Raw genomic sequence first — 26676 nt, forward strand, 5'->3', positions numbered from 1 at the left:
AGAGGCTGAGTCCTTGCTGCAATGGCCACAGGTTCAATTCTGGCCTTGGCCCTTAGGTTCATGTCATCCCCTCTCTCTCCCCCTTTCACACTTAAGCTGTCCTATCAGAATAAAGGCAAAAGCCAAAAAAACAAAACAAAACAAATAAATAAATAAATTGCATGGAAGGTTTTTTTTCTGCTACAGTATACAGATGTACTTTCTCAATGACTGCTGTAATCTAATTTTCTTCCTTTTTTGAGAAAAAAATCAGGGTTAAACTATAGAGAAATTTATATTTGATATTTTCATGAAAGCATCACTGATCTGTGCATAAGCTCGCTGGAATGCTGCTGGTTCTCTTACTACAGTAGGAAGTAGACATTCAGTAATCATCTGAGCAGACTGCCAAACAACCAGACTGCAGTCTAATGCTGGGTTCACACTGGGCGGCAAGCACCCTGACATGTCAGTTGTCATGTAGCCGCCCCTCAGCAGTCCCCTGGCTTTTCCCTCCCTCTACTCTGTTGTCGTCATGTAGAGCTCTATCCCTGTGTGTCTGCTCCTTTGTCTTGCTCTCTATTTAGACATAACTGACAAAGATATGGAAACATCTGATGCAGATTTTATTTATTAGAATCAGATCATATTTAATATACACTTTATTAAGTTTTCAGTGTGTTTTCCTGCCAGAATCATTCACAGCTTGTGGAAAATATTAACAAGACATCGAAACTATTGATACAGATCCCAAGACAACCAGAGCATTGCCTGCATTGCACCACGTCCAGTTTCGAACAGCCCAATAAGTTAACATCGGCATCAAAAGGAAGCTGGCAGTGCTCTATAGAGAATCGCATTGCTTTGCGTCCCAGTGTGAAAGTGGCATAACTCACAACTCAGTAAGAGCTTAAACTTTCTAGTAAGTATGTCTTTTTCTATTCTGCACCTTGTCTTAGAGTAAAGGGTCCAAACAAACATTCAGGAAAGAAAGTTATTGTTTCATTGGGCTACATTCACCAATATCCAATAAGTTTTTCTTAAATTTCTTATCAAGAAAGGGACTAAGAAAATTCTACATAAGATAACATGACATTTAAAGGTGCTTCTACAGAAAGTGAATGCAAAAAAAGTTGTAATATTTAGTAATGTCAGGAGATGTACATAAAAGATGCATGAGATGCTGAAAACATGTGTTCATCAACTCCTGGACCTGCAAACTTTAAGGGAGTGTGTGTAGCGTGTGTGTGTGTGTGTTTGAGTGAGACAGAGAGGGTGTGTCACAGCCCCTGTCTCTCATTCCCCTCGTCACACTGCTGCAGTGTTTTTCCACTCTCCCTCCCTCTGCTCCACTCTACCTGCCAGCCACGCCCACCTCATCAGCCCAACTCTGCTCACCTGCCTCACAGCTGCAGCTCATTACAATCAGCCCTGCATATAAGCCTCTCCAGCACTTTAACTCATTGCCAGATTGTTCTTCAGCGTCATGTGGGACTTTCCAGCATTCATCTCCTGTCTGATCTCCCGGTGCTGACTCTGCCTGTTCCTGACCTGCTCTCCTCGTCTGCCTCCCGGTAAACTCACCTGCCTTCTGTCCCTGACCTCGTGCTCTGTCTCAGCGTTTCTGGTATCTGACTGCTCTGCTGGTAACGACTCCTCTGCCTGGCCTTGTCTATCCTCCTGCCTGCTCCCCATTGGTGCCTCTGCCTTCGCGGACTGATCATCTGGCTACGACCCCCCCCCGCCTGCCTCCAACCACTCTTTGCTCTCTCCCCGTCAGCACCTCTGCACGAACAACTGGCTCTTCGGGCCACGGAGCTTCCTCCTCGTCGTCTTCGGCTGAAGTAAGCTACGTCTCTTCCCTTCGTCTGAGCCCCAGAGAGAACAAACTTTATTCTGTGTTTATTCTATCTGCTCCGTACCTTGTTTACTGTGGAGAAAATAAAGGTCATTACCAACTGTTCCTGAGTGCCAGTGTACTGCATTTGGGTCCAAACCACACCCGTTTCAGGGTGAGAGAAGATGAAGTACGACTATCTTAAGCTTAACTTATGTGAACTTATGTGAGTTGTGGGGGGGGGACACACCAAACAAATCCTGGACTTTCATGCGTGAGTTCAGTGTTGCCTGTCTGACTGTGATGTTTTTTTTCTACACCTAACCATGTGCATAAGTCCACTGAGAAAGCAGCAATATGTGTAAACTTAGGGTAAGAATGTGTTGGAATTAAAGCGTTAGTGACCTGTTATTGAAAACACAACAATGCTTTTTGTAAAGTGATCAAAATAATTATTAAATAGGTGTGCTAAACATAATTTTAGCATGACAGTGATGCGGTCTGCAAGCATCGCTAAGTGCCTTAGCCATCAATATTTGCTCATCTTCTTACTCACTTTACCATATGAAATAGGATTAGCTTGTGCCAGTGTGAAGATGCTCAGTTGCGTGACTCTCATGGCAAATGCATGAGGCAACTCTGCAAACAATATGACTTCACATCAACACTGGAGTTACACAACTCTATAGCCTATAACATAGCTAACAGCCAGCGCCACTAATGTCAGCGAACCGTTCATTTTCTTGGCCGGGATGTGATATATAGGTCGGAAAGTGATACAAATGCACATTATATAACATAAACAAAGAATGTGTTAACTTGGGGTGTCCTTTCTAAGATGATCAGTGGTTAAAGTTGTTTCAAAACCCTGTTATGAACAATAGTGGGGCAGCCCAGCTAACCTATCGTTTAACATGACATTGCAGACTGGCATTTTCATGACGGCCATGGTCATGAAAATGTCGCTTCACCTGTTACATTTTCTCTAGTATCCACCTTCTGACAAAACAATAGAACATCCTGTTCGCAACCTTCTACTGCCATTATCATGCGCCATGCCTCATGTACGCATGGTACTCTTATCAACACCTACAATATTTGCAGGTAACATCACATGCTATCATAGAGTGCATTTAGTGATTTTACTTCTATAACTATTGTTATGTGATATGATATTGTTACCATTATTAATGTGCTTCTCTCCCCCTTTCTCTTTCTCTCTCTCTTTCTTTCTCTCTTTCTCTTTCCTCTTTGTCATTACTGTAATTTGTTATTTACAACATCTATTGCATGTCTGTCTGTCCTGGATAAGGGATCCCTCCTCAGTTGCTCTTCCTGAGGTTTTTACCATTTTTTTCCCCTGTTACAAGGGTTTTTGGGGGGAGTTTTTCCTTAGACGATGTGAGGGTCTAAGGACAGGGGGATGTCATATGCTGTAAAGCCCTCTGAGGCAAACTGTGTTTTGTGATAATGGGCTTTATGAATAAAATGAAATTGAATTGAAATAAACATGTTTCACTGATTCACAGCACAATATGATAACAATTCAAGATAATGAAATGACCAATTACTTTGTGAAAGTCCATAGAATTGTTAATGAATATTTTATTGGTTCTCAGAGATACAAGGATCTACATTATGTCCATTATTGCATGTGGATCATATGGGATAGGAGAGTTTTGAAAAATGGCTACCATGGCAACCAGGATCTGAGTTTCTGAGTATCTGGCCCAGTATCTAGTTTTGTCTCTGATATATCCATAAACGTCTCCCAAATTTGATGCTTTTATCACAAAAGGAATGAATGAATGTGGCTATGCCACCCCACTACAGGGAGTTAATGAAGAGATAGCCTGGCATTGGCTAGCTAGCTTGCTAACAAGTTCATAAGATGTAATTTTACATTAAATTATATTATAAAAACAAGCCAAGATTTTCTTTTAAAAACCAAATCATTGCAATCAGTTGAGAATTATAAAGACTATTGTGCTTTTTTTCCAGGAAAACATCAATGTTTAAATCAAGTCATAGCTCCACCTGTTGTTGTGGAGGTAGAATTACTCAGGACATTTGTGAGAAAATCCCACCATCATTTACAGCCAAAAAAAATGCTGCCAAAAGTCATCAGCATGATTTTTTTTTTTTTGTCTCTGTAGAATTCTGTGCTTCTACGGCATGTTGTGTTTGTTTTGGAAGCATGATGTAGTAGAATTATGTTTTGTATTTGTTAATTATGTTTTTCATTTGCAAACTAATTTTTGTTTGTTAGTAAATTGTAGGACATTTGTAAAGCATGTTTTGTCTGTTTCCTAAGTATTGGCAAGATAGTAGCTCCATATGCAATTGTCTAACAATGTAAGTGCCATAGATTGGAAGAAAAGATTTTGTTTATTTTTGTCTCAGGGTTAAGGCAAGTTCCAGTGGAATATAATGAATTTGGTTGCCTACATGTCATGACTCCAACTTAAACCCTTAAATCACAGAATATGAAGTGTAGGACTTCATCCTGTAGACAACAGATTACACTGTCCACCTTCAATTGCATTCCAGTTCTTTATTCCACTAATCAAAAGTCCTGATCAGAAAAAAGAAACCGCCCATTTCAAAGCCATTCAAGCAGCAACTGCATGCAAAGATTTGCTCTTTTTTTAGCACATTTTATTATTACTAAATATATATTTAACCTCTGTTGGATCTATTTAATGGGAAAGGAATATGTGTAAAAAGTACATGTTACAGGACTTGTGGTAAGATTAGCTCTATCTGCTAAGCTAAGCTAAACATTAGTGCTACCTGCTCAGCTAAGCTAAGCGGTCTTAAATGTAGCTTCATTTAGGCTACAGACTGTTTTGGGGTTAGGAATTTATTATTTGTATAAAACCTTTGTGGAATGTATTTAATGGGAAATACATATGTCTGAAAAACAGATGTTACAGGACTTGTTAACTATACCTGCTAAATTAAGCTAAACAACGCTAAGCAGGCTAATAGGCAGCTAACATGGCCCATTTCAGAATTATATATATATATATATATATATATATATATATAATTCTGAAATGTCAGCCCTGTAATAGTCTGGCGACCTGTCCAGGGTGTAGTCCGCCTTCTGCCCGATGACAGCTGGGATTGGCTCCAGACCCCCCGTGACCCTTGCGAGGACAAGTGGTTATGGACAATGAATGAATGAATGAATAATTCAGAAATGGGCCATTCTGCATGATGAAGGACTTTGACTTGCAACAGAGTATTTCTACACTGTTTAATTTTACCTTAGCAAAAGATCTAAGTACTTCCTCCACAACTGTATGTTAGTTTGTTGGAATATTAAATGGGTATCTTACGCACTATTTTCAGACACATTCAATACAGCGAAGTGTGTGCATTATTGACCTCTCCCTCATCTGCAGCTACCTGTCTGTCTCTTTCTCTTTTTGCTGTTACTTTGACACGTTTTATTGGAGTAAAATGAATGTGCCATGTACCATTTTAGTTTGTTTTGGTTCCACATTGTAACGTTATGTGATGTGACTTCTGAAAGAGAACAAAAGATGGTTCAACATGTTTGGGCCACAATTTAAAGATTAGGGATAAACTACCAGGCGTCCTTGAAAAATTGCAGTTTTGTGAGTTGTTGAGGGAAAACCTTATAAATATTTCAAAAAGCTGTCAGTGACGTCAGTGAATTCTTAACTAATTATCTCCTCTTGAATATTTTTGGTAAACGTAATACATGATGATATCAAAAATAAGTAGCAGCAGTTAGAGTAACTTTAATTTAATTTCTTCTTAAACCAAACAATACATTTACCTTGTACCTTATATATTTCATTCTTTGTATACACAAACACGTTTTGTCAGTTTGTCCCTTTGAGTTATAGTACCTGACTGGGAAACAGTCTTCAATACATGGCCCTGTATGCTCAGGAATTGACAGACCTGTTGGCAAATAAGACAGAAGTATCTCTACATAGTTTCCTGTATACCCTCTCTGACTGGTCTGATCTTGCCTGCTTTGCATATGCTTAAGATGCAGAATTACAACAGTGCCATTTTCTTTAGCGATAATAACTGCTCAAAATAAGAAGCATTCGGGGCTAAAGATGCCTATGTTTGGTGATAGTGGGCAGGCGGAGCATTTCCCATGCCGATTCCTGGAACCATCCTCGCTGTGCATGTGGATCCTTGACTTCCTGACAGACAGACCTCAGGCGGAGAGAGTGTGCAGACACACCTTTGTGACCCTCATCCTGAACACAGGAGCACCCCAGGTCTGCGTTCTGAGTCCCTTGCTGTACTCTATGCACTTTGTACAACTGTGTAGCCACTTCAGACTCCACCACCACATTGCAATCATTGATTTTAGTTTTTTAATACTTTCAGAAAGGGCCGCCCCTTGAAAGTCGGGGGCTCAAATCATCAGTCGAAGATCCTCAGTCAACTGAGACTGCTTCAATGGAGCAGTCGTTTTTTTTCTGCATAGTGTACGTCTGGGGATTTTTTGTTCCACAAATATTGCTGCTGAATGAGTGCTCTTGACTGACACACTACTATTTGCAGCTGCAGACATGCAGCGACACAGAGGGAGAAAGAGAGAGAGACCTCACTGTAAGGTGAAGAAGTTGATAACAGCAAGTTTATACGATTCAGTTTCTGGCTTTTTCTCTGCTTAGACCTAAAACTTTGTATGGAAAAGAAAATGAATCATTGAATATTCGAATTGAACTGCCAAATCTGAATTGGTTTTATTCTGAGTCAGGGGACCAAACTCTGATTTATTTTTTCTCCAGTTTACTCCTTTTCAATTTAGATATATAGGTTTGTATGAGATGGACCAAATTATGATCTGAGTGGAATTGATGGTCTTATCCTTGACACATATGCTCCCTCCACATTTACATTTAAGTATTTATTCAGTGAAGGCCTATTATTCCTCCTTGTTTTGTCTCTTGACATAAAATGAACCCTGGCATAGTTACGTCCAATTTGCAATAGCTTGAGTGTCCTGACTGGGAGGTGCATGAACAACAAACACCAGCATGCATCCAAATTTCCTTGGCAAGTAGAATGCTCTCAGTGTCAAGTACAAAATCTCAATGTCTTTTTCATTATTTCTACCATTTGCTGATATCTGTCTGCTTGCACCAGCAAAAAAAACCCCATTGATTTCACAGGCAGAGTCTGGTACTGTTGAATGTAATCAAGTTTCTCTGACACATAAAAGTGATGACTAATGGAAATTTGTGGAAACAATACATCAAATAGGCTCAGATCTCATCCAGTTTGCTGTTTTTTCACCTCAAGTTTGTAAGGATCATAGGTGGAAGCAGTGGTATTTTCTAGCTCTGTCACAGGCATCTCCAGGCACCACCCCTACTTTCTTGTTCATTTCTCTAGCCTGGTCTCGTCAGCTGTGTGGGAACTCGAATGAAGCTAAAAAATGAAGCTAAAACATCTCGATCGCCCCCTGGTAGCTGGCTGCAATATAGGTCATGAACCCTACCCCCCTCCATGGTGGGGAGTGGGACGTGGGCCAAACTAAACATTCAAAGCACAGGTGAAATAATTTTTTTCCATAGATGATTTCTGTTCTTTTAGTTAATTCTTTTCACACTGATAGATGTTCAAGTATTGTGTTTAAGTGTAATCTTGAACCTGTGAGCATTAAACATTAAACAGAAAGAGACAAGCGCATATAGCTGCAAAAACACAAGTAATAACGACAAACACAGAAATGCAAAAACATTGAGAAAACAGCGAAAAGAGAAGTGCCAATGAGAGTCCAGTGCTGATCAGTGCACATACTGTGAAGTGTGAGACATGGGTGCAATTCTTTCTACTGGTGGAATTGTGAATGATAGTCCTTTATAAGTATGGTAATTGTTGTATCCTCAAATGATGGATGGGAAGGAGAGGGGATGGAGAGATAGGGAGAAGTGTGTGTGTCAGAGGGGTAGAGAGAGATCAGAAGAGCATTTGGCAGAGGGGGTGTTGGGGGATGTTTAGAAGAAGCAGGGGGTTTTGTTCATGTCACGGAATAACTGTCCATCAATGTAAAGTTTTTCCACTGTGAGTACTGCTTTCTCTCCTTCTGTCTTGGATGGGGGCAGTTGTTGGTGGAGTTTTTCTGACCCATATAGTGAACGTGGTGGAATGTGATGGTTTTGACGGTATCGTTGGTTGTTCTACCTCATTATACACACACACACACACACACACACACACACACACACATGTTCTCTCTCACACTCACACACACATGCATACACACACACACACACATACACATCAACATTAATATCAGACACAAGACATCCATTCTAAAATGTCACTGTTAAAGTTTGTATCATGGGACATTTTGGTTGGTAAATTGGTTCTTGGGCAAAAAAACCTAACAAATATTCAATCACTAATCTAAATTACAAGCCAACATTTGTTTACTACAAGAAACACATCTTTCTGAATCAGACCATAACAGATTTAAATCATCACATTTCAGTCAAGCATTTTCAGCTTATTACAACACAAATCAAAGAGGGGTTTATATTCTTAACTTACACCAACACCCACTTACCCAAGATCAGGTTGCTACAGGTTGGTCCACTGTAGCCTCACTCTTCCCTTCCAAAAAGTAGCAACTGAAAAAAAAAAAACAAAATTCAAAATTACCAGCCACTTTTTTACTCATAAAACTCAACAAAGATCCATCACTACCTGCCAGTTAACATCCTATATCGCTTCTCAGCATATATTTTAAAATCATCACAAAAGCACAGAATTGATGAAATCATCTCATCTATAATCCATCCGGATCAAACTGGCTTTTTCAAAGCTAGACATTCATCCAGCAACACATGCAGACTTTTCAATATAATGGACCCTTCATCATAACAACAAACAAAAAGCATCATAATCACTTTAGACATAGAAGAAGCTTTTGATAAGGTCAATTGGTCATTTCTCATATCAACAATGCAAAAATTTGGCTTTGGCGAATTATTTATTTACTGGGTTAAATTTATTTGGAAATAATATGATATAAATATTACTTGGATAGAAAGACCAGATATTCATTACAATTTGTTAATGATTATTAGTTGGCTTATAAACTGTCTATAAACATTGTTTAGATGGTTTCCAAGTTGCAACTGCTGGTGGTAATAAATTGTTGAACTGGTAATAAATACCATGAAGTAGATCTTGAAATAGTATTTGGGAGATCATTAAAAAGTTGCAGTTGCTGTTTTAAATCTTCAGTCACTTAATAAATGCCCTGTTTGTAAGCACTTTGTAAAGCAAGCATACACGTTTGCCCTCCATTAAATGTTGAATAGGTTACAAAAGTATTTATTAATTTTTATATCTAAGTTCAAACTCATTTATGAACAAACCTTTAAATGTTGAGCTACATCACTGCAACACAAATGTAAAGGGTGGGGCATATGAGAAATGGACTACATGAATTCATTACAGATCAGAAACAAAAACAATGTTACAAAACTATTAACCCCAATTCCAATGAAGTTGGGGCATTATGTAAAATGTAAATAAAAACAGAATACAATGACTTGCAAATCCTTTTCAACCTATATTCATTTGAATACACACAAAGACAAGATATTTAATGTTCAAACTGCTAACTATTGTTTTTTTGCAAATATTCACTCATTTTGAATTTGATGTCTGCAACACGTTCCAAAAAAGCTGGGACAGGGGCAACAAAAGACTGGGAAAGTGGAGGTTCACAACTTTGTGAACTGCCTGAGCAAATAATACAGCAGTTTAAGAACAACATTTCTCCACATACAATTGCAAGGAATTTAGGGATTTCATCGTCTACAGTCCATAATATCATCAAAAAATTCACAGAATCTGGAGAAATCTCTGCACATAAGCAGCAAGGCCTAAAACCAACATTGAAGGTCGGGACCTTCGATCCCTCAGGCGGCCTTGCATTAAAAACCGGCATCATTCTGTAAAGGATGTTACCATGTGGGCTCAGGAACACTTCGGAAAACCATTGTCAGTGAACACAGTTCATCGCAACATCTACAAGTGCAAGTTAAAACTCTACCAATCAAAGCGAAAGCCATATATCAACAAAAGCCAGAAACGCTGCCGGCTTCTCTGAGCCCGAGCTCATTTGAGATGGACTGATGCAAAGTGGAAAAGTGTGCTGTGGGTTGACGAGTCCACATTTCAAATTGTCTTTGGAAATCACGCATGTCGTGTCTTCTGGGCCAAAGAGGAAGAGGAAAAGGACCATCCAGACTGTTATCAGCACAAAGTTCAAAGCCAGCATCTGTGATGGTATGGGAGTGTGTTAGTGCTCATGGCATGGGTAACTTACACATCTGTGAAGACACCATTAATGCTGAAAGGTACATAGAAGTTTTGGAGCAAGATATGCTCCCATCCAAGCAACATCTTTTTCAGCGACGTCCCTGCTTATATCAGCAAGACAATGCCAAGCCAGATTCTGCACGTACAACAGCGTGGCTTCATAGTAAAAGAGTGTGGGTACTAGACTGGCTTGCCTGCAGTCCAGACCTGTCTCCCATTGAAAATGTGTGGCGCATTGTTGCAAAATACGACAACAGAGACCCCAGACTGTTGAGCAACTGAAGTCATACATCGAGCAAGAATGGAAAAGAATTCCACCTGCAAAGCTTCAACAATTAGTGTCCTGAGTTTCCAAGTGAGTGTTGTTAAAAGGAAGGGTGATGAAACACAGTGGTAAACATGCCCCTGTCCCAGCTTTTTTGGAACGTGTTGCAGGCATCAAATTGAGAAATTGGTTCTCCAGCACATCAAAGAAAACATCCCTGTAGCGGTTATTAATAACTACGTTAAAATTTGGATTTTGCACTCGTTGAAGTAAAAGGGGCACCATTCTCCATTCAGGAGAAAATTAAATCTTAAATTGTGACAGTGTTAAGACATGTCATTACTTTAATCAATCTCATAATCTGTATCGTTTATTCTGTATACATTGATCTTGTTTCTCTCATGAAATAATATCCACAGACAACGACTTGGCGATAAATGAGGATAATTTATTTAGACTAATAAAATGAAGAGTAAATAGATGAAATAATATGACATATAAAAGGACAGAGAATACATAAAAGGGAACCTACGTGATGTATGTTCAGGTGATGTAAATAATTAATTATGGATGATAGTGGAGGAAATACGTGACCGTCTAAAGCGTGGATGCGCACTGAACGGTGACGTAGAATTTAGAAGTTTGGCATTCAAGCTTCGCTATGCGACATCAACTCTGATCACAAGAAAATGTTATTCTGCCTACTTTTGTCGACTTGATTAGACTTCTCCGGGGAGGTCCAGGTCCTCGCGTCACTCCAGGGGAGAGCTGTGGCGCGTCTTCCAGACGAGGTGACCCGCTGAAAGGCGGCGGCGGCCGGGCAGGTGGAGTCGGTGTGCGGCGGTCTTTAACTGGCCTCGGTGTTCGCCTCAGCGAACCGGTAAAAGTCTTTAAACAAAGTCCTTAAGGGCAGGCAACGGATGCTGATAGTTTGTGCAGCAGGTGTTGCTTCTATATCCGTGGCAGAGTTGATGGCGAATCGCGGAGTGTCCTTCTCAATTAAAACTCGCAGAAATAATCAAAGCAATCCTACTGGTCTGAGGGAGTCACTTTAAATTATTAATTTGATTTTACTTAAAAACGAATTACCAAAAGTGTCTTTACTGACCAAAAACTGGTATAAAGAAAAGCGTCAAAGAGATTTAAAAGAAAATGGCTTCGAAAGTTAAAGTTCAGCAAAGCTCTGGTGAGCTGTTGCGGCTCCGCTTATAAAATTGAAGAAGAGAAAAGTTGCGAGCGCGGATGCACGAGACGCACCGCGGTAAAAAGGAGCGAAGAAAAACTTCAGAAGAGAGAAGAGGAGAAGCCTTGAGAAGAGTGAGCTTAGAGAGAGAGAGAGAGAGAGCTCTGAGCTGGCTTTAGAGAGAGTCCCTCAGTTTTTATCTTTCGATTTGGGGGTGCGGATGGAAGGCGGAGTTAGCGAACTTTTGCACCGAGCGATCGCACATCTGGTATAAGTTTCTAAAAGATTTAATGTAATTTAGGAGACATTTATGTCTCTGAACTTTAAGACGAATTACGCGATCTAACCCGTGGTGTATAAATTCACGTATCTCCTCACCACTATAGTCTCATCACAGTAACTTCAAATGCATGTTAGGAGACCCAAAAGTAATTTGTAACGTAACACATGATTCTGAAGATCCTTTGCTCAATTGTGTGAAATATGTGACCACACATAACATAACATTGTACCATGGATCCTAAGAAACTTGTGATTACTTAGATATAGGATTACTTTTAACATTATACAATGAATTCAAAATACGATATAACTACAGAGTTGGTTACGAGCTTACTAATAACCAAGACCACTAGATGGCAGTATAGCTCCATAACAAAAGGGAATAAAACGTACTTTACCTAACTCATTCAAATTACATGAGATGAAAAGAATGGGAGGTGCTCCTATCTGTTTACTGAAGCATGGAGACAACCTCACCCCCAGTCACAAAGACTAGGGAAAAAGGGAAATTTTAACTTACAACCTTGGTCCAAGTCATTCTGTCAGATGTTTATCACAACACAGGGTTATATAATGGCTTTACCCAATGTTAGACCAGTTGGTTATCTCAGGAGGGGAGGCAATACAATGGTTGTTTGGTATTGCTTGGGTGATCCCAGGAGGTCGTTCAGATGCCTTACATCCTGTGGTATGCTGATGGGACCTTCGGAGTGCTTACCTTCCACCATATGTCAGGATGGAGAGTGTCAGATACTAACACTTTCCCGTGGCTCAAAAAGGCAGAGCGTGTTTGCAGACATCCCCAGGGAGTATAAGTTAAGTTAATTAACAACCCCCTGTTGGATGTTTTGGGTTCGTAAAACAGTGTCTCTTGACGTGTCCCCCACTTGCCCAGGGGACATTGAGCTCTGGAGTTCCTCAGAGGGACAAATGTAATGACCACGCCAAGGCAGTCCACTACATCCCTGCCAGCCTGGACCCTTGCCAGTATGCTTTCAGAACCAACCGGTTGACAGAGGGTGCTATATCTACTGCTCTTCACTCAGTCTTCACTTACCTGGAGAATAAGAACAGCTACATCATGATGCTGTTTATTGACTTCAACTAAACATTCAACACAATCTCTCCAAAGAAGCTGATTGGAAAACTTAAAACTCTGGGCTTCAATACAACGCTCTGCAACTGGATAATGGGCTTCCTCACATGCAGACCCCAGGGAGTTCAGACTGGCAGTCACACCTCCTCTACATTAGTGCTCAACACCTGTGTGCTCAGCCCCCTTCTGTTCACACTGTACACCCATGACTGGACTCCAAGACATCAGGAGAACTCTATTGTGAAGTATGCAGATGCCATCACCGCCATTGGCCATTGTACAAACAACGAGAGTTCATACTGAGAAGAAATCAACAATCTTGCAGAGTGGTGCACAGAGAACAACTTACTGCTCAACGTCAGTAAAACCAAGGAGCTGATTGTTGATTTTAGAAAGAAGGAGGCAAAGACACACACCCCTGTCTACATCAGCGTAGCCGAGGTGAGGCATGTGAACAGTTATAGGTTCCTTGGAATCAACATCACTGAGAACCTATCTTGGTTATCACACATCACCACCCAGGTTAAAAAAGCACAGAAAAGGCTCTTGTTTCTACGGAAACTTAGGGACGCTAAATTCCAGAACAAGATCCTTGCTAATTTCTATAGAGGAGCAATAAAAAGCATACTGACTGGAAACATCATGAACTGGCATGGTTCATGCACGGCCCGGGACAGGAAGGCTCTACAACGGGTGATTAAAACTGCCCAGAACATTACTGGTTCCCATCTACAGAGCATCAGTGACCTCGGTGAAGTGAGGTGTCTGCACAGAGCCTAAAGGATACTGAAAGACAGCAGCCACCCCAGCCACCGCCTGTTCACCCTGTGCACATTTCAAAAAGCTAAAATGACAACATTTCTAATGCCAGTTTCATAAAAAAAATTAACATCATTTAATTAACAGCATTTTCGTATTTCTTTGTAATTTCTCCATACTGTAGGGTGAATGTCGCTCTATTCCTAGAGGGAACTTGTGTCATCATATACCAGCCAACAGTGGACTCATAGCGCTTTATACTACTCAGGTGTGGACCTCTTTTCTGTAATGTGGAGCAACAAATTCAATGGATTCCTATGAATATAGATGGAGGACACACATACATTGGATTTTATAATGCTGCGATCATAACAATTTCCGCAAATTCAGCCAATCCCTGTGAATTCTGGGAGAACTTGCAATTTTGTCCAATCACTGTAACTTTACGGAATACTTGACTATTTAAACTGGGTAAAATATGACTTTTCATTGTACATCTGCCCACAACTAATCTGCTCCGTTCCTCTCTCCTTCTGTTTATTATGAGGCTGCTGCTATGCCTTGGACAGTGACACACACATACAGTTACAGGGAGAACTGTTGGCATCAAATAGCTTGGGACACTCACCATTTCAAAAGCAGATCAAAACATCAAACACAGAATATTGTTTGGAGAAATTGTTTAGGCTCTTAACTTTACAAAAAGTGTCACTTTAAAAAAGTGTTCTTATCATGATAGAAAAAAAACCCTATACAGAAAACCTAAAACTTGCATGGCATTTTTTTGCCTGTTAAAGGAATTTTGGAGTCCGTCCGACCACATTCTCAAGTGATGCTGGCCTTGCACGGTGCATGTGAATGAGCCTGGTGCCGTGTGGATATTTGCCGGCGTATAATAACAATGCCACTGGCTCTGTCCGGCTTTGTTCTCATCTTACATCATCCTCCCATGTTACCGTTGGATGCTTGTATGCCAAAAGCACTGACAGAGGGAATGTATTTGACAAGTTCACAATGAGAACGGACAGGGGTAGCCCTCTTTTTAAATACAGTGTCAAGCTATAAAATGGTGAAGCCTGAGCCTTAATATTCAGTTACAAAAAATATTACATGATTTAGTTTAAATGTTTTCATAAGTAATAGCAAATGTGCTTATTTATGTTTTACATGTTGGAGTTTGAACGTCACCCCATGCTATCCAAGAGGAAACTGCTGTGGACCCCTGTCACTTTATACTATACAAGTGTGGACCTTTTTTTTCCTATAGTGTAAATCAACAAATAAAATGCATTCCTTGGAATATAGATTAACACAACATATGTAGATTGTAAGTTTGATTGAAATCCAGTGCTTCTAGTGCATCTAAAAACTTAAAGGGAGTTTTTGGGGACTGAGTAAATGTCAAGGTCAAGTAAAATTCTGATAATAAACTGATTTTAGCTATTCATTAATATAAGTAAAGATCTTGCTGGTAATTCTTTCACAAAGTATCTTCTGTTCATTATTATTATTATTATTATTATTATTATTATTATTATCATTATTATTATTAAAAGTATTCCCTTGCCCCCTGGGGAAGCCTTCCATTATAAAACAGTGTCAATCTATAAAATGGTCAAGCCATTCACTAAAGCTGAGCCTTTACAGTTTGTTACAAAATCATAATGACAAAACATATTTGAGGTATAGTTATTAAATTATTTAGGTGGGATTCCTTTTACATAAGTCTTAGCAACCGTGCTTAGTCATTCTTTACACGGTGGCTTGTGAATGTAACTCCATGCTATCCAAGAGGGAAATTATGTACCAGCCAACTGTGAACTCGCGTTGTTCCATCCAAACAAGTTACAAACAAATTACATTTCTATAAGTGCAGATTGAGAACACAAGTATACTGAAAAACTGATTGACATTCAGTGCTTGTGAAAAGTGGTAAGGTAAGTATGGTCAGGGACTGAACAACTTTAAAGGTCTAGTCGAAGTCTTATGTTATAATAGTTTATTTAATTAAACCTAAAAAGAAATGATTTTACTGCTGACCATTTCGTGCAGGATTTTTATTCTGCTTGGTTTATAGTTTTCTTTCCTTGTTTTTTTAGACTCTAAAATACAAATGTATCTCCTGCCCTCTCAATAACCCTTTATTTTATTACAGTATGGCGCTTAAAATGTAAGATATCCCCTAAAGCTAAGCCTTTGCATTTGAATACAAAAACATGAAAACAAATCATGTTTCGAGAGATTGGTTTCTTCATTAACCCTATAATGCCATTTGTATCATATTTGATACAATCCTTTTTGTGACCTCAGTGTCATCCACATTAACATTACTTAAGCCTGTTTAACAACCCATCTGCAGTCTGAAAGGCTGCTGGGGACTGCAAGCCAGTCACCAAAGAGTGGAGTGTTAAAAACGACGTGTGTGAATGGGTCGTTCAAATACCAGTTCCAGCCAGAAGGGACAGCTCTGAGTATGGATATCAACACTAACACACATTCAGGTCCCCTCTTGGCAAAAACTGAAAAATTTCACCAGAGGCTTAAAACATGATTTTAGATTGATTATATCATGACCATGTGGGGACCTAAAAATGTCCCCTGTTGGATTTTTAGTCCACTGTTGGTGAACTTGCAACGAAATGGAGGTCCACTGTTATCTAGATTCGTGTGTGCACACATGCACCGCACACGCGCACACACACACACACACACACACACACACAACCTTTCGAAAGCCTAAACAAAGCATGTGACAGTATGCCCTCAATTCCTGCTTGTTTCTGTCTTGTCTTGTTTTTGCCATCCTACGTGTATACACATAATGTCATATCTCCCACACAACATTCCTTTTGTCTTGTCTTCACTTGTTTTATAATGTACTGCATCACTAAATTATAATGATCAAAAAGTGTAAATTTGGGGTTAATTAGTTCTTTGATACTGTATAAAGTGGATTTGATATCATGATTGACCACAGAAATGATTAATAATTATTAGGTATATTTATTAATTATGTTAAATAATGTGAGTTAATGTAATTTATTTTGGATCACCTAGTGGAGCATCATTCCCGAAATTGAAAAAAATGATATCTAGTCAATAAAGTCAGTCTCATACAATTGCCAGTTTGAAACTCTGAATAGTAATAAAATCATGACTATTACCAAAATTCTAATACTGAAAATAGAAGTATTTTGCTTTCCAGAGGGGATGACAGTGCATGTAGATACAGCAGCCAGTAGCTCTTCAAATCCTTGCTACTTTATCTATTTATTTTTCAATTTTTTTTCGACTCCATGGCTCTATTTGCTGAAGCATGACTTTTCTACGATAAAGAAGCACTTATCAACATCGGGAAAAGTTGTGTGGGATTTGGACTGAATCCAACAGACTGTGAAAGGGTCCACACCAACAGCATATGCGGACCAGCCACTCAGATTAGAGGGGAGATTCTATACTGACCAATCAACAGACTGCAGGGTTTCTAGCTTCACCTATTAGTGCCAGAAATGTGTGCTAGGTACCCCAAGCAGAGGAGGTTTTTTTTTTTGTAGGTTTTTGTGTCTGCTGTTTCAAGCAGTCCACACATGAGATGAGAAAAGGGTGGGTGGAGGGCAGCTGTAGTTTGCCTCTACCTTGCTAAAGGGGAAAAGGGCAAGAGTAAAAAGAAGAGCTTCTTCCTATGTTGGCTTGGTGACATAACAGGTCACATATCACAGCAGTACCCAATTATATTTGAAGCTAGGTCCATGGACAGGACATCAAGCTGAAGTGTGATACCCTGGGAAGTTGATTGAAAATGGCTGTCCTTTGTCTGATGAACAAAAGAGGCCACAAAAGCCATTTTGACTAGGGCTGAACTTACAGGAAAAGTCTTCACATGTCCAGTTACCATACAAATTAACAAATCATCTGTGGCGTCCCTAATCCCAACAGTGCCAAATGGTGTGCTAACTACTGAGTTTTAAGTATATAAGCAGGACCCTATCACTACTGTCCAGAATCTTGCTTCAAATCCTATCCAGAATATTTTGGCTACATTTTATATAGTGGGAGGAGGAGACACATCATATCTTTATATATGCTACAGTCATTGGCAGATAAATTCACTGTGGTTTAGCTGTTTTCTGTTGGAAAAATACAATAGGAAAAATACAGTTTTTAATGATTTTGCAGACCAACACACCCCCAGCATCATGTTTAATGGACAGATTGTCATTCAATTTGCTGAGGACATTATCTTCCTCATTAGCTCACTGCATTATTTTGGCCTGTCTTTCAGGGCAAAAATAAATTGTACACATGGTTTTGAATAGTTGCTTGTTACATTGCCTTAATTAACCTGGGGGAATAAACCTCTTTGGTTGTAATGACCCTTGGACACTTTTTTCTGCTATAGTTTTCAGGACCAATTTCAGTATGAGCTGTATTAACCAGCTTTTCCATGGATTTTAAATTTCTCTTGAGGCTTTAGGTGTAAAGAGCCCCTACATATTAAACATCTTTTCATTCTATGTGTCCAGGTATTCCACCTGCCAGTGGGACAGGCACCCTTCAGATGTACCTGCTGGACATAAATGACAATGCACCTCACGTGTTCCCCCCTGAGGTGGAAATGTGTGAGAGGCCAGATCCAAATGCCATCAACATCACAGCCAGTGACCCCGACCTGACTCCTAACGCTGGACCCTTCGCCTTTGAGCTGGCTAATCGTCCATTAGACGTACGCCGCAACTGGACACTCAGTCGCCTCAGTGGTCAGTATAAGATAATGTCCCTGGTCTGTTATATTCATTCATTCATTCATTCATTCATTCATCACTCTCTTACGTTCTGTACCTGTTTAAAGAAAGAATACACTCTCAAATAAAAAAAAATCTACTAATTTATACTGTCACTCCATTTCATTCAAAGTTTATAAAATGACAGTCTCAGCCTTCCAATAAGCTACAGAACCAAATCATGTCTTGCAGTTATTTACCCCTGTAAGTAACATCTTAGGCATTTGCAGTTGTTTAATGGGCTTTATAAATAAAATTGACTTGACTTGACTTTACATATGTTCAACTGGCCTCTTACCGAAGGACGTGCTACAGTCCTGGGGACAGAAGAAATGACCAGGAAAAATGAAAAATACATTTTGGTATGGTTTGCAGCATGGAAGTAATACCTTGACAATAAAATATTCAACTGCGATTAAATCATGACATTAATTTCTAAACAAGATGTCAATGTAGAACTGTAAAGAGAATACAACTGCAAAATTACGCTGTGACACACACGCACACAGCGTGAAGATGTAGTGCAACAGTAGAATTTGAAAACAGTGAACCTATTGGTGCTGTCAGGCAGTCATCACAGAATTTTTGTTTTGTTTTGTTTTCTAAGTTACCTTTAAGAAATTGCTAATGTGTGTGAGAACTGACGAAAAAGCAAAGCAAACAGAGGTGCCCGCATCAGCGTTTCCAAAGCTTTCAGTTTCTGCCAGTCTACAGCAAAACGCTGTGCTGGAGTTTTCAAAATAAAGCAGGGACAGCAGCATTTCCTAACCACTCTGTTTGATTGTATTTCATTTGTTATTTACAACATCTATTGCACGTCTGTCCGTCCTGGAAGAGGGATCCCTCATCATCCTCTACAGCTCTTCCTGAGGTTTCTTCCTTTTTTTACCCCTGTTACAAGGGTTCTTTTTCGGGAGTTTTTCCTTGGGTGATGTGAGAATCTAAGTGCAGAGGGATGTCGTACACTGTAAAGCCCTCTGAGGCAAAGCACGTTTTGTGATAATGGGCTCCATAAATAAAACTGACTTGACTTGACTTGACTTGACTTGACTTGACTTGACTTGACATTTAGGGCTGCCAAAACGATGGATGAAACATAGCAATATTGATGCGTCTTCAATTTATAACAGAGAGCCTGAAAATAAAGCTTCGTCACGAGGTACATCTGAAGTTTCTCTTTCAAAATGTGTTTCTATTTTAGTCAGTATCTTTGGAAATGTGTTTGGGGTAAAATAAATGCAGAACCCCTTTATCCATAAGCATCTACCTTTAAAAAGCATTTCTCAATGCAAATAATCTCTAGCTGCTCCAGTGGTGACCATTAGTAGCTCCCAGTGGAGATGGGTAGAAAGATCAAGAAGGTGAGGAATGATCATGTTTACTTATCAATATCGCTATCTGTCCACCCATACCATCATACTCTAGGTGAGTACGCCCAGCTTCAACTGAAGATTGGCTCCCTGGCCAGTGGGATATACGAGGTTCCCATCATAATCACAGACTCTGGAAACCTGCCCATGTCCAACACGTCCCAACTGAGAGTGAAGGTCTGCCAGTGTGATCATCATGGAGACTGTGTGGACATGGAGCGAATCATTGCTGCTGGACTTGGCACCGGAGCCATCATCGCTATCCTTATATGTATCATCATACTGTTAGGTGAGCCTCCCTTGCAAATTCACTTGCACACACACACACACACACGCACACGTGCGCACGCACACACACACACACACACACACACACACACACAGGTTGTTGCTGTAGCACCTTGCAGACCTAACAGAATATATAACTTAAGACTTTTCTGCTTACACAACGTAATGGAAAATGTAAATCAAAATTGTAAATACCATGACATCTGATATCTGACGCTTTCAAAACTTAGTGGGTCGTCCTCTAATTGGAAGGTCAGGGGTTCGGTCCCCAGCTGCTCCAGTCAACATGTCGAAGTATCCTTGGGCAAGCTGCTGAACCCCAAATTGCTCCTGGTGCTGCATCATTGGAGTGTGCATGCTTATGAATGGTTACTGAGTTACACTTTGTACAGTATCCTCAGCCACCAGTGTGTGTGTGTGTGAATGTGATATGTAGTGTGAAAGTGCTTTGAGTGGTCAGAAGATTAGAAAAGTGCTATACAAGTACAGTCCATTTACCATTTACCAAGACATTTGGAACACACTCAACCTAGCAGAGAGTGAATCTACAGGGCTAAAGCCTGGTGAAAGTGTAAATTGGGTTGGCCGAAACAATAGAAACACCTCTAACACTACTAACCTAAGCCTCAAAAGTGAGCCCACAGTTGAATCTATTTGAGCCAACAAACATTGATACTGAGTTATGTCAAAACCCAAACCCAGCTGTTAGGCTAACCTGCCCTGAAGCCTCATATGATCATCCAGTCATGCCCACTTCTTGTACCGAGGGAAAGGTATAATTTTACTCTGTCTATTGTTGGCATTTAAAAGTAATGAAATCACACCTTTTATTCCATTTGTAGCTAGCATCAGTCATTGTAAAGGGAGCTTGTTTAGAAAAACATAGGTTTGCCATGACAGAGACCCCAGATTCTAAACCCAGGTGTGAAAATCAAGCTGGTTGCAGTTTTACATGAATTGTGTGCTTGTTAACAAACTGTTTGGGCACTGTGGACAGCTCTGTGGAGCTGCTTCTTCACTTTAGTGCTACAAGGGAGCAAAAGAATGAACAAACTCCACTGTAACTGAGGGCTCTGCTGCAGTGCTAATAAAATGATTAAAGTGATGTCACTGGAATTTGTTGTATGAGACAAGTACATCAGAAATGAGCAAGACTTTTTTTTTTATAATTCAAAGTTTTTATTGTATTTTCATTAATATAACAGACATACGAAAATCAAACACAACAGACAAAATGGAGGTCAAAATAGTATTAAAGAAAAAAAAATTAATAAATAAATAAATAAAAAATAATAATATAATAAATAAATAAACTAAAAAATAAGACATGCAGGTAAGTACATAGATAGGGCAGGCAAATTAACACATTTGTCTTTCAAAATCATCCCATTTTTCTTTTATCATATCATTTTCACAGTTTAATCTCCCCAACATCTTTTCGCATGCCACGGTCCCCATCATCTGTGTCTTCCATATATTCAGTGTGGGAGCTTGAGGTTTCTTCCAAAACCTCAGAATAATCCGTGCACATGTCGTTAGGCCAGTTTTTAATATTCTAAAACTGTATTTATTCAACTGGGGTACCACAGTTCTGTCTCCAAGGAGACATAGTCTTGGTGACCTGGGAAGTTCACAATTTAATGATTTGCTCATATAATCTATAACTTTTTCCCACAGGGGGAGGATCTTAGAACATTCCCACAATGCATGGATAAATGTGCCACTTTCTGCCTCACACTTCCAACATAGATCATTATTAAGTCCCATTCTGTTAAGTCTTGATGGTGTAAAATAATACCTATGAATTATTTTATATTGAATAAATTTACCTCTGGCTTCTCTTATGTATTCTTCAGTGTTGGAAAGAATCCCCTCCCATATTTTTTCATCCAGTGTACAAGACAGATCTTTCTCCCATATCACCCTGAGACTGTTAGAACCATTATTGTTTGTCCAAGGACACATCTCATACCATCTTGAAGCTTTATGATGTATTTTGGGTAGTTGTAAGTAGCATTCGATCGGACTTCTATCCTGAACAACAGGAACCACCTCTTTAATACAATGTCTAATTTGTAAATAATTCCATAAGTGGCCTCTACCCTCTAGATTAAATTTTTCTTTGAATCTGATATATGAAAGAAAATTGCCGTTTTCAAATAAATCATCTAATATTCTAATGTCTTTTCTTATCCACTGAGCCCAATAGATAGGCAGTCTTCCTATCTTAATTTTCGGGTTGTGCCATATGGATGCATATTTTTGAGTATACTGAGAGATTTTACATCTCTTATGTACCTCTTGCCAGACCGTTTTTGAATGCTCTAGAATAGGGTTGTTAACCTTATTCTTCTTATTTTTAATTGTTTGTGCTAGAGCCTCCATAGGTTTAAAAGGGGAGGTGAGCTCCCGCTCAATCAGGACCCAGTCCAGATCAGCATCAGCTTCAACCCAATGTCCTGTAAGCTTGGACATCTCAAAGGCAACACTATAATATTTTATGTTCGGCAATGATAGACCCCCTCTTTTCTTGGATTCACATAATTTATCCAAACGGATTCGCGTTTTTTTTCCATCCCAAAGAAATTGTTTTATCATTTTGTCATATCTAATTAATAACTGTTTTGGAATGCATATGGGTATCATTCCAATTAGGTAATTTATTTGTGGTACCACAACCATTTTTATTGCATTTACTTTACCCCATAACGTCAGGTGTAATTTACTCCAATTATCCAAATTAGCTTTAATTTTGCTTAATACTTTTTCCATATTAGTTGTCATAATTTCCTTTATATCTGGATCTAATTCTATACCCAAATATTTCATCCCTTTTGGTAGCCACTTGAAATTAAAGGTTGATAGCTGATTATATGAACAGGTTTGAGACACTGGCATAGTTTCTGATTTGTGCCAATTAATGCAATAACCAGACACTTTAGAATATGCTTCAATAGTTTCTAACAAAACTGACACAGAATTGGCTGGGTCCCGACTCAGTACCAAAATATCATCAGCATAAAGAAATAATTTATGCTCCCTACCACCTCCGATGACACCCTTGATTTTTGGCTCTGCTCTAATCAACGTGGCCAAAGGCTCCAAAAAAATTGTGAACAATAGTGGACTTAGACTGCACCCCTGTCTAGTTGACCTGGTAAACTGAGATATTATCCCATTAGTAAAGACTGCAGCTTTAGGGCTGGAATATAGGACTTTTATCCACCTGCAGAAACTATCACCAAACCCAAATTTTGACAGAGTTGTGAATAAAAAAGCCCATTCCACCCTATCGAATGCTTTTTGAGCATCAAGTGATATGGCTGAAACAGGGTGAGAGTTAGTTCTGTTTATCCAAATTAAATGCAACAGTCTCCTCATGTTATCGGATGAAGATCTATGTTTTATAAACCCAACTTGGTCTTTGTGAATTATTTTAGGTAGAGCCTGGTCTAATCTTAGTGTTAGTGTCTTGGAGAGTATTTTACAATCAACATTTATTAGGCTTATAGGCCTATAATTGGCTGGGTCTGTTGAATCTTTATCTTTCTTTGGTATCAGGGATATAATAGCCTGGTTAAGACTTTCTGGGAGTGAGCCATATTGAAACGCTTCATGGAAAACCTCTGTGAGAAATGGACAAAGAATATCAACATACTTCTTATAGTACTCCGCTGGGAAACCATCTATACCAGGTGATTTCCCATTTTTCATACACATAATTGCACTTCTAACTTCAGCTTCCGTTATGGGAGCATCCAATCTATCCTTTTCCTCTGCAGATAGTTGTGGTAGCTCAACCTTCTGGAAGAAAGAATTCAAATTTTCATCATTAGCCGAACATGTAGTCGTATACAAATCTTCGTAAAAGTTTTTTAAAACTTCATTAATTTTTTTAGCTGAAGTAAACAGTTTATCATCTTTTCTAATCGCTGTAATAATGTTACTTGAATCTAGGCATTTTAATTGTCTTGCCAATAATCGTCCAGTTTTTTCCTCACTTTCATAAAAATTTGTTCTAAGTCTAAATAGTGAATATTCTGCCTTTTTATTGTATAATTCATGTAATTCAAATTTTAGTTTACAGATTTTTCTGAAGTATTCTTCATCATATTGTTCAGCAAGTTGCTTCTCTAATTTACCTATTTCTTTTTCCAATTGTTGTACTTTTTCTTTATTATCTTTTTTCTTCCATGAAGTATAGGCTATACATTTCCTCTGATGAACGCCTTGAGTGCATCCCAAACAGTAGCTAGTCTTTCTGTTGTTCCTCTATTAATATCCAAAAACACCCTAATATCCTCACCAAGTTTTGTAGCAAACCGTTCATCCTGCAATAAACTTGTATTTAGTCTCCACCTCCCACCATTACCATTAGTAGAGTGTAAATTTACATGTAATTCGACCAAAGCATGGTCTGTTATTGCTATAATTCCTATCTTGCAGTCGATTACCAGGTTAACAAGTGAGCTTGCAACCAAAAAAAAGTCTATTCGTGAGTAAGATCTATGTGAGTGAGAATAAAATGTGTATTCACGTTTTTTCGGATTTACAAGTCTCCAAATATCTGAAATGAGCAAGACTTAGTTTAGCATAGGCTGAGTGTTGAAACCCCAGTCTGCTGCATGCAATGAAACACAATAGCGCGATCAACATAGTGCTCTGACTCATACAGATTTTCCCCCAGTGGAAGTTTTTTTTTGTTTTTTTTTTTTTTGATCAAATCATTTTTGTTGATTCGACATTATAGTGAAAGTACCTTGACCAACTGGACCTTTTTTTTTAAACAGACACAGTGTCAGAGCTCTGCAGGCTGCAGTGAGCTGTGTCAGAAAAATGATCAGTGCAGCAGGCACTGGAATCTTCCCCACTTATGTAATGACTGCTCATTCATTGGAAATTGTAATGGCACCTCAAGTTGTACTAGAAATGTACAAAAAGCATTAAAATCATTTTGATGGCTATTCTGAGCACAAAATGTAACATTATGATGAAGTTCAGCTGTGCCCACAGAATGTAAAGGGAATGGAAAGAAGATGAATTACAGCTACAATAAGCAAAGCAGGGCAAGTAACATCTGCAGTCTTTTTCACTCAGTCAAAGTGCACTGACAGACGTTGGTGTGGCAGTTGAAAAACAATTCAAAGGTCCGAGGTCAATGATATTAAGGACCCCTCCAGTGAAGTGTTTAACCTTGGTCACATGTCCATACGGTGTTTTTATATACTTCAAGCATTTCAAAAGTGAAATAAGCAGTCAGCACCATGGCTAATAACAGTCTCAAAAAGACAGATTCTGACTTTCAGGGTTTGTTACATCACAGAGCCAATCTTGTAAGTCTGCAGGGGGGAGCTTTCCATAATGCAGGCAAAACGAGGGGTATCATAGCAAAAGCTAACAGAAGTTAACTTTAACTGCAACTTGTCAAAGCTGACAGCCAAGAACAAGAATAAAAGCAACAAGCAAAAGGCTTATGTTATTTACATGTTTCCAGGTCCATGTAAAATCCATGCATTCAATTATTCAATTCCTTCTGGAAAACGAAAAAAAATAATAATAAAATAAAAAATGAGTGATGAAATACAACTATTTCCAAACTGAGGTTTGTGTGTTGGATGAGCAGAGAAAAGGTGAACAGCTGAGGGGCAGGAATCATTTTGATTTAAACCGATCTGCACATACTTAATGTGTTATATCTATACCATTGTATTGCATGAAGAAATGTTTTCCATGAAAGAAAAGTTGTTAATTTGTCATTTTAATGAGCAGAAATGAGTTGAGGGCTTTAATCAATGCCAGGAGAATGACCCTGTACCTGAAGCAGAATCACATGCCTATATACACGCACCGGAGCCTATACATGTGGCAGTAAAAAGTATTTATACATAATTAAAAGAAAAAAAAGGTAATGAAATGGAAGAAAAACATTAGCACTCATATGTATAAGAACAGTAAACGAAACAAAAAACAAAAAAAGATATAACCAACCCATGACCCCACTCATACCAGCGCCATCAGCTTCAACACAAATCGGTGAAGTGAAAAAACGCCAATGAAAACCAGGCATCATTAATGCAGCTTCATCACTCATTTACATAAAACCATCCTGGTCCTCCACATAACTAGCTTTGCAGATCCATACAAGAAATTAATTACAACCAGTGGTTGTCTTCTCCTTGCTGCATATGTAGACCCCAAAACAAAAAAGGGGACAGAGAATTTCTCCACTAGTGCTTCCACCCATTTCTGCAGCACCTCAAATAAACCCACCAACCGAGGACAAGAAACCACTAACTGCTGCACAGAGAAGATCCCTCCCCAGTGTTTGGGTCCAGGTGAGCTCTGTATCTGTTTAAGGCTATTGCTCAATGATTAATCATCCACTGGAGGTCAGTCAACAGTTGTCTTTTACAGGACCCTCCACCTGCCTTTAGAAGCAAAAACCTCCCTGATTTCAGACAGAAAGTGAATGTTCAGCACCATCCCATGGCTG

The 26676-nt window shown here is 39.2% G+C and overlaps 1 protein-coding gene across 6 annotated transcripts in view; it reads left to right on the forward strand.

Moving 5' to 3' along the window:
- The window catches only part of LOC121962420 (cadherin-2-like), a 198766-nt gene that overhangs the window by 132733 nt on the left and 39357 nt on the right, over positions 1–26676 (forward strand). For 5 of the 6 annotated variants that reach the window (XR_015776561.1, XR_015776560.1, XM_042512679.2 and 2 more), the window contains exons 12-13: positions 18268–18501; positions 19951–20184. Coding sequence is in view for 4 of the 6 variants with exons in the window: in XM_042512679.2 (XP_042368613.2) it covers positions 18268–18501; positions 19951–20184 (468 nt within the window). In the remaining 2 variants the exon portion in view is untranslated. Of the gene's footprint in view, positions 1–18267; positions 18502–19950; positions 20185–21860; positions 22372–26676 lie in introns of those variants that run through there. The other variant, XM_088077339.1, reaches the window with a different exon arrangement.

This window comes from Plectropomus leopardus, chromosome 5 (assembly GCF_026936395.1).
Source record: "Plectropomus leopardus strain MGB_pleo_1.0 chromosome 5, ASM2693639v1, whole genome shotgun sequence".
NCBI lineage: Eukaryota > Metazoa > Chordata > Actinopteri > Perciformes > Serranidae > Plectropomus > Plectropomus leopardus.